The following is a 15,998-nucleotide window of genomic DNA, read 5'->3' on the forward strand; positions in this document are numbered from 1 at the left end:
CACGCGACACACCTGCGTTTCGTTATTGTCCCCAGAGTGAAAAGGTCAGAAACATCCAGAGTCCAGAAAGCCAGGTTTTTTACATGGTGATGGAATCCAGTTCAAAGATTAGAGAACACAATAAAACCAATCCTAGTTGTTAACTTTACTACTTGTGACCAAAGTCTCCGTTCCAAAAAGCACAAGGAAGACCAGCGGTGTGAGCTGTAAGTGCTGAAGACGATGTGTTACATTGAACAGCCCACTGTCTCTTGATCGGACATAGTGGATTGTTCCCCAAAACGTCTGTGGCATCATTCATTCAAACCATTGTTAATCCTGCTTAGGAACACCTATTTTCTTCCCTTTGATGACTGGGGTAGGCTAGAGAATGAGACTCTGTCCCTGCAAAACCTTCAGTATCTTACATCAGAAGCTGTTCAGGCGTAAGCCTAAAATACGTTATTCAAGTCACTGAAAATGGCTTGTAACCATTATTCCAGGTGGATTTTGTACGGGTGGCGTTCTGTTACAGTGTTGAATTTCTTTAACTCTTGCAGATTTTTGACAAAGAAGCTAAAGATCTGGAGCGAGAAGTTTGCTTTATTGATATTGCCAGCGATGAAATTCCTGAGCGCTATTACAAAGAATCAGAGGTAAGAGACAACTTGATTGTGAAATGGTGAAAAAGGCAATGTAAGAGGCTGCAGGAAAGCCTTGATAGGAATCAAAACAATTTTATTTTTGTATGAAAACTTGCTGGCCAGGAGCATTTAAAAAGCTTTTGATTAGAGGGGAAGCTGACAGCAACCTCTCTATCTAGATTGCCTGGCACTTTCTTTTGCAGACGATTCCTCCAACCTTTTGAAATGCTTTCATACCCTTACCAGAACAGATCCTGCACCAGACCTTTGATATTCAGCTGAATTCATTCAAAGTAGAAAAGGACTTTTCTTTGAATCATGAAGCTCAGTTAAGTGTTTGCAGGTCAGAGCAGTTTTAAACATTACCGTTGTCCTTATTTGCATCCCGCCCTGACTAATAAGTCACGCGAAGTGCCTAAGCCCAGGCAAAGGACAGAACAGGGTTGATGCACAGTTGCTCAGAGGCGACCACGACGGAAGACCAAGAGGGACTGAAGCATACCACATACTGCGGTAAATCTGCCACGGAGCATCGATGGCAGCAGACACATTCATTCCCTTGAAAATTGCTCCCATGTATATTTGATAGTGCGCATCTCTGAAGAGCATGTTTCTTTTAGGTCAATGCAATTCACTGTTTTGAAATCAGCAACCACCATGCAAGTGAAGATGAGGTCTCAATGTTTTAACCTCAGACTTGAAAAATGAAAAAAGAAGCAGCTAGAGAGGAATGATCAGATTTATGCTTGCATTTAATTTTGGAGATATGATTTGCCTCTGGAGCCAAGTATATATTTGTAGCTGGCAATGAGTACGGCAGCTGTTTGACTATACAAAACGAGACTATATAATCATTTTTAGGATAGAAAATGAAGACTTGCCAATGAATATATTTCTATACCATAGAAGACATGAGTTTCAGACTGAAAAAGTCAGGTACTTGTTATCTTCCATTTACAGATCCTGTTTCAAATTTTATGTATGGGTCATAAAACAAAATTGGGTCTACAGTAGAATGAAAAGTAATTTTATTAGTTTCCTTAGATAATGAAACCCATCTGTTAAGTACCAAAAATTATATAACACCTCATGGAACAGCTTATCGGTCCCATCATCTTACCCGAACTCCACAGCCTTCTGGTTCCGTTTAGGAATGACCGCTGTTACTGACCAGGTCAGCATTTGACCGTGTTTTAAAGAAGTCGTGTAAGATTTTTTCATCTCAGTGTGTGCACTTCCAGAAATTGTAAACATGAAGGTAACATCTAGCTTTTCAGCTTTCCTTCCCATTTTTAATAGCCAACTATTAAGCATAATTCCCATATGATTCATCTTATGATATAGAAAAACAGCCTCATGTTAAGTCAGAAAAGAATTTGAGTCTTTGTGTTGTTATTTCAAAGACAAATCTAGAGACCTGATTCCAAGCAAAATTTTATACGGTTTTAAACAAGAAAAATAGCCCAGCATCTGTTGTTTTTTCTGTACTGATGGATGATTTGTATGTTGGCTACCAAATTCTGTTTCAGAATTAATACAAAATAGTAAGAGCACCTTAGCATTTAACTGTGCACATACTGTAATTGATATTGAATTAATAATAGTTGAATTCAGTATATTCCGAAGTTTATAAACTGTGGGGTTTTTTCTGCTACCATATGATGAATATGAAGCCAAATTCGCATTTCTAATGAGGCCTCTTACATAATTTAGGGACTATAAAAAGGTTTTTAATGTTTGTAAATGTAATTTCCGTCTGTTTTCAATCAGAACAGCATAAAAAAGTAACTCTATGTAAATGAGAAACGGTCTGTGTTTTCCAAATAACAATTTCAGAGATAATTAAAAACCATTTACTGTAAGCTTTTGAAAGGTATTTTAGTTACACTAATAACAACAATTTGGCTGCTTTTAGAGCATTTAATCTGAATTGATACTAAGTTTAAAGATTAAAAGTAAAGTACAGTCCTCAGGATTTAAGAATTAGATCCCACAGGATAAGTGTTCTGACTCCCACCCAGAAAGACCGATGAGAATGATTTTAACTTCAGGCATGTTAGTAATCATTTCAGTGGCTCTTTCACAGGCTGAAAATTAAGCAAGTTCTGTACCGGGGTCAGCATACTTAGTGCCTTCTAGAGATGAGCTTTACATTTCTTTTATATCCTGACAAAAGTGCGTCCCTCTTCAATTAAAAATATACTTCGGTTTTTAACTGCAATTTTCATTATTTAGTTCTGTTACTGTATGTTAAAGAAGTAGCTTAAATAATTTAAACCTTTCACACACTACTTAAACTGCTTGCTTAGTGCTTATGAGCTTCTGATGGGATCAGACAGCACTAATTACGTAGCTGCTATTAAGCTAGTATTTGTGATTTCAGTTATTTTTAGCTTTAAAGTGCTCAGTTATCGTTCATAAGCTGTTGGGGTCAATAGCATATATTTTTCAGAGTCCTCTGTATGAAAAGCCCCTTTCTACAGTTTGACTGTGACCTTTCTTTGAGTTAGTGCATCAAATAACTCAGTGATTATAACAGAACGAACCGTAGCAGCTTTAGTGTTGTTTTTCTCATTTATATAAGCAGAAGACGTGGTTGTGTATGTATGTGTTACACCGGTATCAGCCGTAGAGGTCATGATATTGCAGGTACCACAGGAGGGTTCAGGAGATACCCAGGGGACCCACAGCATCAGGCTCAGTACAAACAGGTGAAGCGACCGTTCTCTGCTTCCTAGCAGCTATGATCTAAAAAATTGTTTTTCAGTTGCCCTGAATAAATCTTATAAACAGATCTATATTCTTCCTTCCATTGTAACTTACATAATAATGATTCACACATAAAAAGACGAAATGTATAAAACATCTTCATATGCATAACATTCCATTTGAATTGCATAGCTCATTTTGACTTGCGCTGGTACTGATGAGAAAGGACAAGTGTTCCATGAAAATGTCATGGCAGTTGAAGGGAAAATGATTGGATTCAACTTTGTGCGTATCTGCTTTTTCTCTCCTTCTAAATCTTAACTAAAATTGAAAAGTAAAAAATATAGTTAGCTGGAGGCTTAAGGAGAGCTGTTGTTTCATTGAGGAACACTGAAGGAACCTCTGCCAATAATACTGAGTGATCTCTTGACCAGAATCGTCCAAGTGATTTGAATTCCCTGAAGAATGCAGGGCTCATCTGTCAGTGGATGCACAAAAGGACTTAAATCACCAAGTAAATAGTGAATCAGAAGACAGTTTTGTTAGCTATGATGAACACATACACAGAGTCCAATTCTGTCTTCCGTGGAGGTATACTCGTTTCTCCTGTCAAAAGAGTTGCCCTTGTAGAGGGCTGGAGGAGGTAGAACTGCAGCAGTTCTGGGGATGCCAAAGCAGATGACTTGATTTTAACTTAATGACCATCTACGAACTTCATTGTGAAGGAGCCACCAGAATTCTTAGCCGTGCTGCCACATCTTAAATAAAGATGCTTTTTTTACAAGCATGGACCTAAAACCCCTTAAACTTTAAAGAAGTTTAAATGTGAGGTTCCAAATTTAGCAAGCTTGAATCTAGATCCAAGCTAACAGGTTTGCCTGTTTTCCAGTAAGGAGTCACATATGTTTCCAAATCCGAATGTACATATTACACTGAATACAGAATTCTGTATTTCTGTATAAAGAATGTACAAGCCTGCAGGTGAGAGTCGTTGTACATTTTGTAAAGTCATTTCCTTTTGACTTTACCATCAATGAATATGTATCACCAGCCATCATGTATTCCCCATATAGACATATATATTTATCTGAATTATAGAGAAGAAGAAAACTGAGCTACGCTGAAGAGTGAGGGCCTCAAGTGAATCATTCACTGAAATGAAACTTTTACTGTAGATGGGAGCTACTGAGCAAAATGTTCTTTGCCACTATATTCAAGTTCTCAAAATGAACAAATGTTTCATTTCCTGTTTATAGCAAAGCAGTTGAGAGTTGGACAAACGGAATAAACTTTTTAAGTTAGTTTAAATCTTTCTTAAATTTTTTTAATCTTTCTGTTTAAACAGAAAGATTTCTTGCAGCTGCTGCAGTGTTCTTCTTCAATTGCTGGCTTTTTTGACTTTAACACAGCTGCACTGCAATAGGTCCAGCTTACTGCTGTCCAGGTGCTTTCAGAATAACAAAACCTTTGCCACATTACAGAGCCAGAAAATTACGGTAGTTGAAATAACGCGGCTGCCTCAGCCCCCCCAGGGAACCTGTGCAACATCTCCGTGCAGTAGGTCAGTACAGGGCATAGCAAAAACAGACGAACATTTCCTTTTCCTTACCAACTTCAGTCGTGAGCTTACATAAAGGCTGGCTGGATATTTTAACACCTCAGAACTGTCCCAATATTTACAGTTCAGAAGTATTTAGCTGGCTCTTCCAGAAAATACATCTTAATGGAAATTCAAAAAGAGTATTTAAAAAATGACTCCACATAAATCTCTGTATAGTGGCATCTTTACATGAACAAATCTTTCCAGAGCCCTAGCTTTATAAGCTGAAATCCAAAACCTAGCAACTACAGCTGATGGTGAAATGCCAGATCACATGTATGAAAACCATGAAGGGTTGGTTCTGAAATTCACGATCAAACAAAATGGTCTTCAGCTTAAAGGGAAAAAATAATTGACTGCACTTCAAAAGCACAGTGGTGGAATATATTGCACTAGGAGTCTGAAAAAAACAAATCCCCGCATTAAAAGGAAGGAAGAATCTTTGTTTCTGGGACACCTGAGTAGCATCCAGTAAAAGAACGGGATGTATGGCACAACACAGTGCCCCTTCACCTCTGGAGAGCGTCTTCAGCTGGGGGATCTCTTCCCATGCTAAAACGGCCATACAAGCAGCACGTAGTTTTCGAGACAGATGGGTGAGAAGGCTAACAAGATGTTCCGTGCAGGCCTCCAGCGTACAGACAGAGGAGGTGGTTTCAGCGGCAGAATAGTGTGGGATCTTCAAATCATGCCGGATACCGTGGCAGAGCTCAGGGAAAGCGTGCCCATTCAGATTTGGGAGTTTTCTATAAACGATGAATGTATTTCATTATTTAACTTCAGGTAAAAAATAACATTTCAGAATTAAATCTGAAAAGGCGTGGCAACAGCCCAGTGCCCTGTTGTCAACATGTTGGTGTTGCCTCCTGGAAAAAGGGGGTTACAATTCCACATCGGATGCCCATGACGTCTGCAGTCCATGAGGAGGGCTAAGGAAATAAATGCTAAATAATGGAATCTCCAACAAGAAGCCTGTTGAGCCGGGACCCGCCAGACCTGGCCTAAGTAAGAAGCACTGGGAGAGTGCTATGTTTGAAACCACGTCCATCACGCTGCGGCTTTTATTTTATTTTATTGTAATTTTACATTTTATTCTCAAATAAGCCCAGCTCATGGGTAATGATGTTTCTGCTATGTTAGCAGAAGTGCTATTTTTAAATCACTCTGCACCTGGCAATAATGTATTGCAAATACAGGGTAGGTTTTGCTCCTCTGTAGCAAAAGGATTTGCCAGATGGGCTTTCCTAATAAATTGTGTCTGATAAAAGGACGAGAAGGTTATTTAAACAAAAAGATTTTAGCTATGCCATTACATTTAAAACAGATTGAGGATTTTGCCAGTAGATAAATTAAGGGGAAAATAGTGAATAGACGCAGTATACTTTGGATGATGGCTTCTCTAGGAAGGCAGGCATGGGTGGCTGAAAGCAAAAATAAGGCACACACAAAATTAATGATCTAAATAATAACTTAAAAATGGGGTCAGGCCAAAGATCAGCTTGCCCAGTTCCCAGTCACTGACAGAAGTGTTTCAGACTCCTGAGTGCCACAGCTCCTGCCTGGAGGGTACGCTGCTGAGCCCTGCCCCAGAGCCCTGCCCCGGTGCCTCTGGCCGTGTTCCGCAAGTTGCCGTACCTTTCGCAGAAGAGCGGAGACCGGCCGGGGCCAGTGGAGGCAGGGGCTCAGCGCTTCCTCCTGGGACCCGGAGAGATGTGAGCGTGGCACAGAGTCCGATTTGTTCTGGCCAACCTAACCAGTGAGCTACAGCGTGAAAGTCAGGAGGAGAAGCAGTGCTGTGTACCAATAGTATTTCTGCTTGCATTTAATAGAAAATTGTCATCCCTGATTCTTTTTTTTTTTTTTTTTAGAAGGACCTTATGTGTCTAATTGCAGAAAGGATTCCAGGCTGTGAATCTTAACCCAGCAATTTGAAGCCATGAGTTAGGCACGTAAAATCATTCTGGGTTGTGGCTTCCATGTCAGGGTTCTCATTGATTTGAGTGGGCTTTGGATCAGACGCTGAAGAGCAAAAGAGTAGCAGTACTGGGCCCACCGAAGGTCCTTCTGGCGTGGTATGCTCCCTGGGGCTGGCCAACAGCAGAGGCCTAGGAAAGGTGTAAATATATGCAAAATATAGAGATAAATACAGAGATTCTTCCCCTAAATACTTCCTCGCATGAACCATAGCACGAGCAATTGCTGAGCCAGAATTCTAAAATAGCCCAAGACTTTTTTAAACACCTAATTTTTTAGCATCCAGGTAAAAAGCCCAGCGCTGTTAGTTTTACTTACGGTAACGACTCTCCTCTGTAAAACACTCATGCCCTCTGAATTGATGGCCCAGAGATTAAACTCTCAAGTTCTCTTTGCTTAATGTTGCTGTGTATCTTACATCCCGCTACTCAGCTTATACACAACCTTTACACGCGGCTCCCAGTGAATTCAGTTTTAGCTCACCTGAGCAAGCACTCGGTAAATTCTTTAATATCTTGATCTTTCATACAGCAGTCTGGAAATCTGTTCCTCTGAATTCTTTCTGTTTCCTGGCTTCCATTCATCAGTCTACAGTTTTATAGTACCAATATGTTAATGTTTTCAGAAAGGCAGGAATTTCCGTAAAAGCTATTAGATAGAAGTTGCCCGTATTGCCCATCGTTGCCTGGCTCTTTGCTTGAAACGGTGCAGCCAATTTGTGACTAAACATCATGTCCTTCAAGAAAAACGGACATGATTAAAGGCAGCAAAGGTGCCATCTCTGGGCGCTGTTAAAGCAATTTGCAACTAGGAGTGATGTCGCGGATGAATTGCATTGCAGTAGATGGATTATTTGTGGGCCACCAATTTAAGAATGATTTCCACTATGAATCCCCTTGTCTGCTGGGTTAACGTCACAAAACCAAACCAAAACAAAGCAGAACACTGCTTTCACAGCATCCAGAGGGTTCTTGCAGTTTGAGCGAGACACGAGTTCTATGCGTGACTGAGCAGTCATGCAGGGGAGCTGTTCATTATTTCATTTTTATTTATAAACTCTGAATACTTGATACTGACTCAAATTCATTACGTTAAATCCCTTTGGCCTGCACTGGAGTTATTCCATTATAGGTCTGGTTATCGCTGAGAGGCTATAATGTATCTCTGCGTAACACTCAGTGCTATTAAAGTGCCTATCCGAAATGCTTAATCAAGGCAATGGCTCCATCACCCGAGCGCCCTGTGTGTATGTAAGGAACAGCAGACCCTTCCGTACATTAAACTGTTTTCCTTTGATTTTCCTTTTTTTCCTTTCTGAATATTATGTCTTAGTTCTTCCTTTTTTTTTTTTTCTTTTTCTTTTTATTACTATCTTGATTGCTTCAGGCAATAATGAGTTATAAAACTCTTTCGACTAGAAAATATCTAGAGCAACCTGAGGTCAAGCTTTATTGAGTGAGAAGATTGGCAACAGCATGTGACTATGAGTTGTGATATACAGTGGTATGTTGCTCTGATATATGATGACGCTGAATTGTTTTTTATGGTGATTTAACATTGAAACCTTATTTACTGCGAGCTTAAAGCTTCTATTTAGAAAATAATATGTCAGCAATAAAAGCGATGACTTTCACAGAGAGGAAAGACTATCACCTCATTAGAGCTTTGTAAAGAAACGTTAATGACAGAGCTTCAGTTTACGGATTAAATCAGAAGGCAAGTCGGGAGATAACCAAACAGTAGAAACAAGGAGTGCTGAATGATATATAAGCTCACACTCAATGAAAGAAAATTAAGATCAGAGTAGTCTTATAATTTTTTGTTAGTTTTTCTCCTGATTGTCTTCCATTTAGAACACAATTTAAGCACATGCTTAAATACATGTTCAACTGCTTCTGTAACGAAGGATGGATTTCAAAGATCTTCCCGGATCTCAGCTTTGGGGGAGGCAACACAGATGAGCACTCGTGGTGGTTCTTGAAGACAGATTGTAGAAGCTCCACTATGAATTTATGGAAACTACATTATTTTCAAGTTCTGAAAATCAATGCTTAACTGTAAATGATTTCTATTTACAAGATATAATTAGTAGGATTTGACATAAAGTGAAATGGAATTATACCAATATGGAAAATAACACTTTGATAGATAAAACCATATCTTGTACAGATAAAAGTAAACTTTAAAGATGAACTAATGTCCTTATTGGTTTTTTGGTCTTGCTGTTGTAATTTCCACACCAATTTATTTGATTTTCCAGTTCGTAAAAGAGAGACAGAGTTGCAATTAGTCAGTGTTTTGCCCATAACTCAGCTGTAACCAGAGATGGCTAAACTGGAGGAGTTTCCCACTTCGCTGGCCACCTGGATATACAAGTTCACTTAAAAAGGAAAGTGGCATTGTCAGGGTCACAGCAGTGTTGACGTGCCAAAGCTCAAATTGGAGGTGATTTCAGGAAGACGGGCATGGGTAGAAGGTACTAGTAAGTCACACTGAGGGAGCAGTGGAAAAGCAAGCTCTGAAGAAGCAACATTGTTTTCCCAAGGCCATAAATAACACTTGGAGAGCATTGTATTGTAATGACTTGCAATAACATATTTTCCTGTAGCAGAAAACGTCCTAGATGATATGGTTGTCAAAGCATCTCCAAGAATATGCTGCTGTCGATTCACTGGCTGTTGGATAAAAGACAGGATTGGATTTTCGTATATCCTAGTGCTTATTTAAGTCAATTTCATATTACTTTTTCATAATGTTTATTAGCATGTTTTCATATTTTATGTCTTATCAAAACATTTACTTTAGCAAACTGACAAGCAGGACTTCCTCTCCTGCATTTCCCAATATGTTTTCTTTGTTTTGCAGGATCCTAAATATTTCAAGTCACAGAAGACTGGGAGAGGCCAATTAAAAGAAGGCTGGAGAGAGACCCACCAGCCCATTATGTGTTCCTACAAACTTGTGACTGTGAAATTTGAAGTCTGGGGACTTCAAACCAGAGTAGAGCAATTTGTACACAAGGTCAGTGAAACAGGAGCTGTTTCTTATCCTTCACATAAGCAGAACTTGCGTAGTACCCTGCACAGGAATGTGACTGTGGCTGTGGGGAAGCTAGGGAGCTCAGCCGAATCCGCTTTCAGACCTCTCTCAAGGTCTGAAAGATCTGGAGCAGAGCCAAAGAGTTCATCTCTGGGTATAAACTTGACAAAGCCTGGAGCTGCTCAGATCTAAGGCTGAGAAAAACTATCGATAACATTTTCAATACTGTGATAAATATATGAGCTAAAGTCTTTATGAGTATACAGGAGTACCATACACGTAGCAATGATGGGGAGAATTTCTTACAAACAGGTAGTGGGAAAGTTTTCCAACCAGTCTACTAAACAATTACTTAATGAATAGCATAACATTAGCCAAATGATAATATTTTTCAGAGTGTTGACCTTCCACATGTTTAAAAAACTAACAAGGAAAAAGAAGAGTTCCAGAACATCTAATTTCCCAAAGGTTAATGGATTCTGTACACGTCCCAAATGGCTTCCCATGCTAGTCAAAGCCATACTAATGTGATCCAGTGTTGGCAACAGATCCACTTCAAGTGGGAGGCTGGACGATGAGACCTTCAGAGCCAGTATGTCTGACTGTCTAGGGCATGTCTTTTTAGAGACAAAACTGTCAGACTATTTTTCACTTTAAATCATGTTGAAAGACTGCAGTGTTACTTTTCTAAAATGCTTTGTTGCTGCAGAGGTATTTGACCTTTTCCTTGTTTCGCAGGTGGTCAGAGATATACTGTTGATCGGTCACCGGCAGGCTTTTGCCTGGGTTGATGAGTGGTATGGTAAGTATTCGCCAAATTTAGCCCATTTAAAGGGGCTGATGCAAAGCTTGTGACAATTAACAACAGATTTCCATTTGCTTTCATAGACCATCAGGTCCCAGTATAAGTTGTTCATGAAAGAGATGGAACTAGGTTCAGTTCCTCTGGAACATACGGAGCTCGTTTACAGCAGGTTCTTTGTAACAAGAGCGGGCTGTATTTTAGGCAGCCAGTAGGCCGCAACAGGGGTGCCTGTACATCCCATACAGCCCAGAGCATATGCATCCGTCCAGTCGCCCTGCGCTGGAGGCAGAGAGGAGCTGCCCCTGCCAGGAGTCATCGATATGGAGAGCCGCACGCAGGTTTGAATAAAGCTTCTTATTAAGACTGCATTAACATGCGGTCATTTCCATACTGCAAACTCCTAGGGCCTCTGATCCGACACAATTTCAGCTTTTAGGAAAGTTTCAAACTGTTAATAGGGACTGCAGTAAGGAAAAGATGGAGCTCTAACATCCTTTCTGAAAAATGGATATAAATGTAAAACCTCCTGGGTCTGATTCAACAGCAGCTGCATGCAGAAACTGTTCTGAATCCATGAACCAGCTGTAGGCATGGGAACTTTCAATAGTACAGAATAATCCTGATTATCAAACCAGCCAATTCTATTTTATAAAATAAGCTCACGTGGGTTGTGCTCTTCACATGTATTTTCAGTAAGATGTATCCGTAATCATAGATACTTGTAGAACAGTTTCTAAGATGTTTCTGTAACATATAATAGCAATTTGGGAATATATTTAGACCCTCCTTAAGCTTCAGGAAACACTGTTTTGGGCATTTCATGGATTAGAATGACACCTGTGTTTCAGCCAAACTCAAAAACATTCTGCGTTCCTTAAAAATAGTCAGTTAGCTCAGCTGGTGCGAACACACACATCTCCAGTGACTTCATAAACCTGCACAACTTCACACTGGAATCTAACAACAAACTCGTTGTGCTGGTTTTTTGAAAATATAGAAAAATTTGCTTTTGAAATCACAATGTTCTTATAAATTTTGTAGTGCATGAAAATCTTGTGCTGTAATCATAAAAATACTGAAATCTACTAAAAATATCCTTTTTTGGGGGGATAGCCATAAACTAGTAAGAGAATTTTATATCCAGTGAGAAAGAGTTCTTAAGAGATATTCTTTTTTTTATTTTCTAATTTTTTTTTTCATTTTTTACCTGAAATATAGTGATCCGTTATTTTCCCTGTACGAAGTCAGGGAAACTGATAACTTTAAAAGAAGCCTGACTTCATGTAAAAATTGAGCCCACAAATTTTCCCCAGATATCTATGAAAGCGAGACATTAAGAAATGTTACCTGGAAGCAAAGAGTCATCTGCACTTTAGCAGAGTTATTGATAATGATAACAAGTGGCTAATCGTGGAGTAAATCGTACAGAATAGGTTTAGCCCAAAAACATTTAACCACAGATTTTTCCATCTTAACTCTGAATGCACCCTGTCAAAAATACTCTTTCCACAAATGAAATATTGTGATACACAATTATCTTGTGGATCTTTCCTGTCACAGGGAGTCTTTTTACTAAATAATACAGTGTACTTTTAGAACTTCATTGTCAGGCTAAGTACAAAACCTAAAAAATCTGGATTTACTAAAATAGATATGAATAAAGGCTAAGTATACAGCAAGACTTATTAAAAAACAAAGAAACAAACAAAAAAAAGAACGTGCAGAAAGTTAGGTTAGGTACCTCTCTGAGCTGTCTGCAGCCCCTGTGCATTGTTCTGAAGCATAACAGCTGGGGAGAGTTGCTGACCAGAAAGCGAGTGTTTCGTTATCCAGAATGAGTGAGATCCCATTTGTATACATCCAGTTCCATTTATTACCTACGCTGTGTAAAACTGTTGGGGTACCGCTCTTGACATGTTTATGCGTGCAGGGCGAACTTTCAGAAGTATAATTTTTAAAGCATCTGTGTGCCTTCAGTGTGTCAGTTAGCATCTTTTAAAATAAAAGCTTGAGAAAGACGTGGAGATGATGTAAGTCAGCTAAACTGAATCAAATAATCAGTGTAATCAAATCAATTATTAAACAACATGTTATGCTATGGGTATTACTGATTGATTACTGTTACTGATACTGTAAGTATGAATGTGGCTTGTCATTAAATTTACTAAATTGTATTTAGCTTTATTATTAAGAAAATCTGTTTTCACAGTGTTATTTACTAATAAAGAGCATGTTCTCTGCTTGGCAAAATGCATCCTTAGCATGTTACTGACACGGCTGATGAGCTTGTTCTTCATTCCAGATAACAGTAAAAGGAAAAGGCTAAAAGAGTATGAGATAGTGGTATTCCGTGTTCCCTTTTGATCAAAATTTTAGACTGCATGTCATTTTCACTGAAAGTATTACATTGTGCTACTGATCTAACAGCTAAAGTTGTATCTTTCCGTAAAAGCTGTCTGTAAAGTGCAGCAAGAGCCTCATATCGCATAACAAGGAGTGGTGCGATATAAGAATTTGCAAATCCAAGTGGCACATACTAAACCTGAGGAAAATGATAGCCTCAAGAACAAAACCCCAGTGTACGTTACCAGAAGTGGTACACGTCTCCAAGTACACTGTGCTGTTAAAATGCTATTTGAGTTTTATGAGTAAAAAGTTGATGGCTGTTTTTATGAAGCTCTGAAGTTACCGAACCGTTGTAAAGAACAGACCAAAATTCTGACAGCCTTCGTATTCACTTTCACCTTACTCGCAAGCAGATTTGTTGAAAGCATGGGAATACTCAGAAGAGTAAGGTCACAAATCAATTAATTGGATTCTTTATGTTTTTACTGGAACTGTGGTTTATGACAAATCTTTTTAAAATCTGTAATAACTGCTTTGAGTTACATAGCAACCTCCTAACAGATTATGCACTAGTTTGACAACATCAGGCATGCCTAGACAATGATAAATGATCCTACTGGTGGAATCGGCCTGATTTGTGGAGTATTTCTAATTCTTACAATTCATTAAATTGCTTGAGGCTACAAAACGGTTAACGTATTCACTATTAATTCACTTACCAGTATAATTAAGTGTTAGTTTCTGGAATCTAAGCTGATGTGTGCTCTAACAGTAAGAATGTTTGCTGGTTATGAGATGTACTATGCAAAAATAACATAAAATCTTTTTGAAAGTTCCTGGAAAGGTAAGTAAATATTTATAGTATTTCTGTATCTCTCCTTTATTCCAAGGGATCTTCTAAAATCTTTTTAGAAGATCTTGGCCTTTGCCAAGGCCTGCACTTCAATACTTTTTGCCTACCTTATGTTACACAAATACTCCTGAACAATTTCCACTCCTTCCTGTTCTCTGACTCCCTTTGACTTAACCTTCTTACACCTTCCTTGGCTGATATCACTACCTTTATGAATCAATTTTCATAAAGCTAGTTGCTCCGTGCTTTTTTTTAAATCCTTTTTTGGCTTCTGCTGAAAGACTGTGTGTTTCTAGAACCTTCTCCGTTAAAAAAAAAAAAAGTTTGCACTGAATCAATGGAAAATGCCAACAATTTTGAACTTTTTACAGATATGACTATGGATGATGTTCGAGAATACGAGAAAAATATGCATGAAAAAACCAACATTAAAGTTTGCAACCAACATTCATCTACTGTGGATGAAATAGAGAGCCATGCCAAAGCAAGAGTATGTCAATTTTTAAAACATATTGCCCATCCTCAGCTAATCCACCTGCACAGATCAGAGAAGAGCAATGAACTGATCTTGCTGACCAGTCAGTGGAATTTTGGGGAGGTTTTGCTTCAGCAGGAACAGAATCTTTCTCCACGAAGTGCAATCCTGCCTTGCGTTTGCACTGTAAACTGCCACTGATGTAAGAAAGGGTGGGGCTGGGCTCATGCACAACTCCCTGCCTTCCAGGAAGACACAATTCTCAAATTTCGGTTGGATGCATAAAGAGGAAGTTAAATATCAGGTTTTTTCTTCTATTATTTGAGTAGTTTAAAAAGGCAAGAGTTCAGAGCGCTTCAGTCAAAAAGCCAGGAACATGGGGAGTGGAAAATTTCTATGGGACTGATAAAACTGTTCGCTTCACCCGGAAAAAAAAAACACTAATGAGTTATTCACTCTTTTCAAACTAATTTGAACGTTGTCATTGATTAGCTACCAACGAGCTGAGAGTATTTTCAGAAGTATATAACAGCAGTTCCCAGAGAAGGGCAGGTTTCTGTGTAGGTTCTTCGATTCGGATTCTGGAAACTTCGTAAAGCATTTAAGTCCCTAATTTGGGCACCTCACGTAGAGGCCTAAAATTAGAAATTATTACTATCTGCAAACAGAAAAGATGCAGTGGTATTTGCTTTTGAAATGTTATTATTCCTTCATTTCTACTAACTGCGCTGTAGAGCCGAGTGAGGGTTTTACTCAGGTAACGGGTGTGGCACAAGGCCTGAAGGGCTGGAAGCCTTTCCTTTGTTCTGACTCAGTGAAAACTGTCACCAGCCCGAGAAGGTGTTGTCTGAGCAATAACCAGGACGGTGATTCTTGTGTTTGTCATGCCGCAGCTCCGTTGACATCCAGGTTACTCCTTAGCCCAGCAGTAAATTGAGAATCACTTCTGACTTCGGCTCTACACTTCAGGATTTGGCTTTGAATGAAGTCTGCCATCCATAGTTCCCATGTAGAAAATTGCCATTGAGGTCAGACTAGACTCTGTATAGATCTGAATAGAATTCAGAATAGAATAATGGAAACAAAAGAGAGTCTGAGCCTTCGTAGCTCAGGATAAGGACTGGTTTTACTCGAGTGTGTATCAGAACAGAAGTGAATTTAAAGCGAGTGTAAGCTAAAAAGCCAAAGTCAACTGAAGGGACAATAAGTATTTTGTGTCTGAATTTAAAATGGACGGTCTTGGAGAGTACCACTTAGTAAGGCTTTAATCAATCTTCAGTTAAATGGCCAGCGCATTGAGAAATCTTCCTGTCCTCTCTCACTTTCATTTATCCAAGACAACTTTTGTTTCATGTTGTACAGAAGTTCTCAATCGAAAGTAGCTGAAATGAATGCATGGGCTCCCTTTGATGTCAGGGCGCTTTTAAACCGTCTGGGTTGAGAAACACTACACACGCTGTTACAAGGCGTGAAACAAAATGTAAATCAGCAAAGCAGGTTCCAATCTATCTCCCAACGCAAGTAGGTACAGTTCCTCTGAGACCATCTGTTTATTTCTGCCACTTATCTCAGAT

General features: G+C 39.1%; 1 protein-coding gene across 1 annotated transcript in view; it reads left to right on the forward strand.

Moving 5' to 3' along the window:
- Positions 1-15,998, forward strand: part of PITPNC1 (phosphatidylinositol transfer protein cytoplasmic 1) — a 93,072-nt gene that overhangs the window by 71,168 nt on the left and 5,906 nt on the right. The window contains 3 exon segments of the mRNA XM_087751156.1: positions 540-635; positions 9,772-9,927; positions 10,684-10,747. Of these exon segments, the coding sequence (XP_087607282.1) occupies positions 540-635; positions 9,772-9,927; positions 10,684-10,747 (316 nt within the window).

Source organism: Nipponia nippon, unplaced genomic scaffold, assembly GCF_047370975.1.
Source record: "Nipponia nippon isolate SJK-2023a ecotype South Korea unplaced genomic scaffold, ASM4737097v1 scaffold_14, whole genome shotgun sequence".
NCBI lineage: Eukaryota > Metazoa > Chordata > Aves > Pelecaniformes > Threskiornithidae > Nipponia > Nipponia nippon.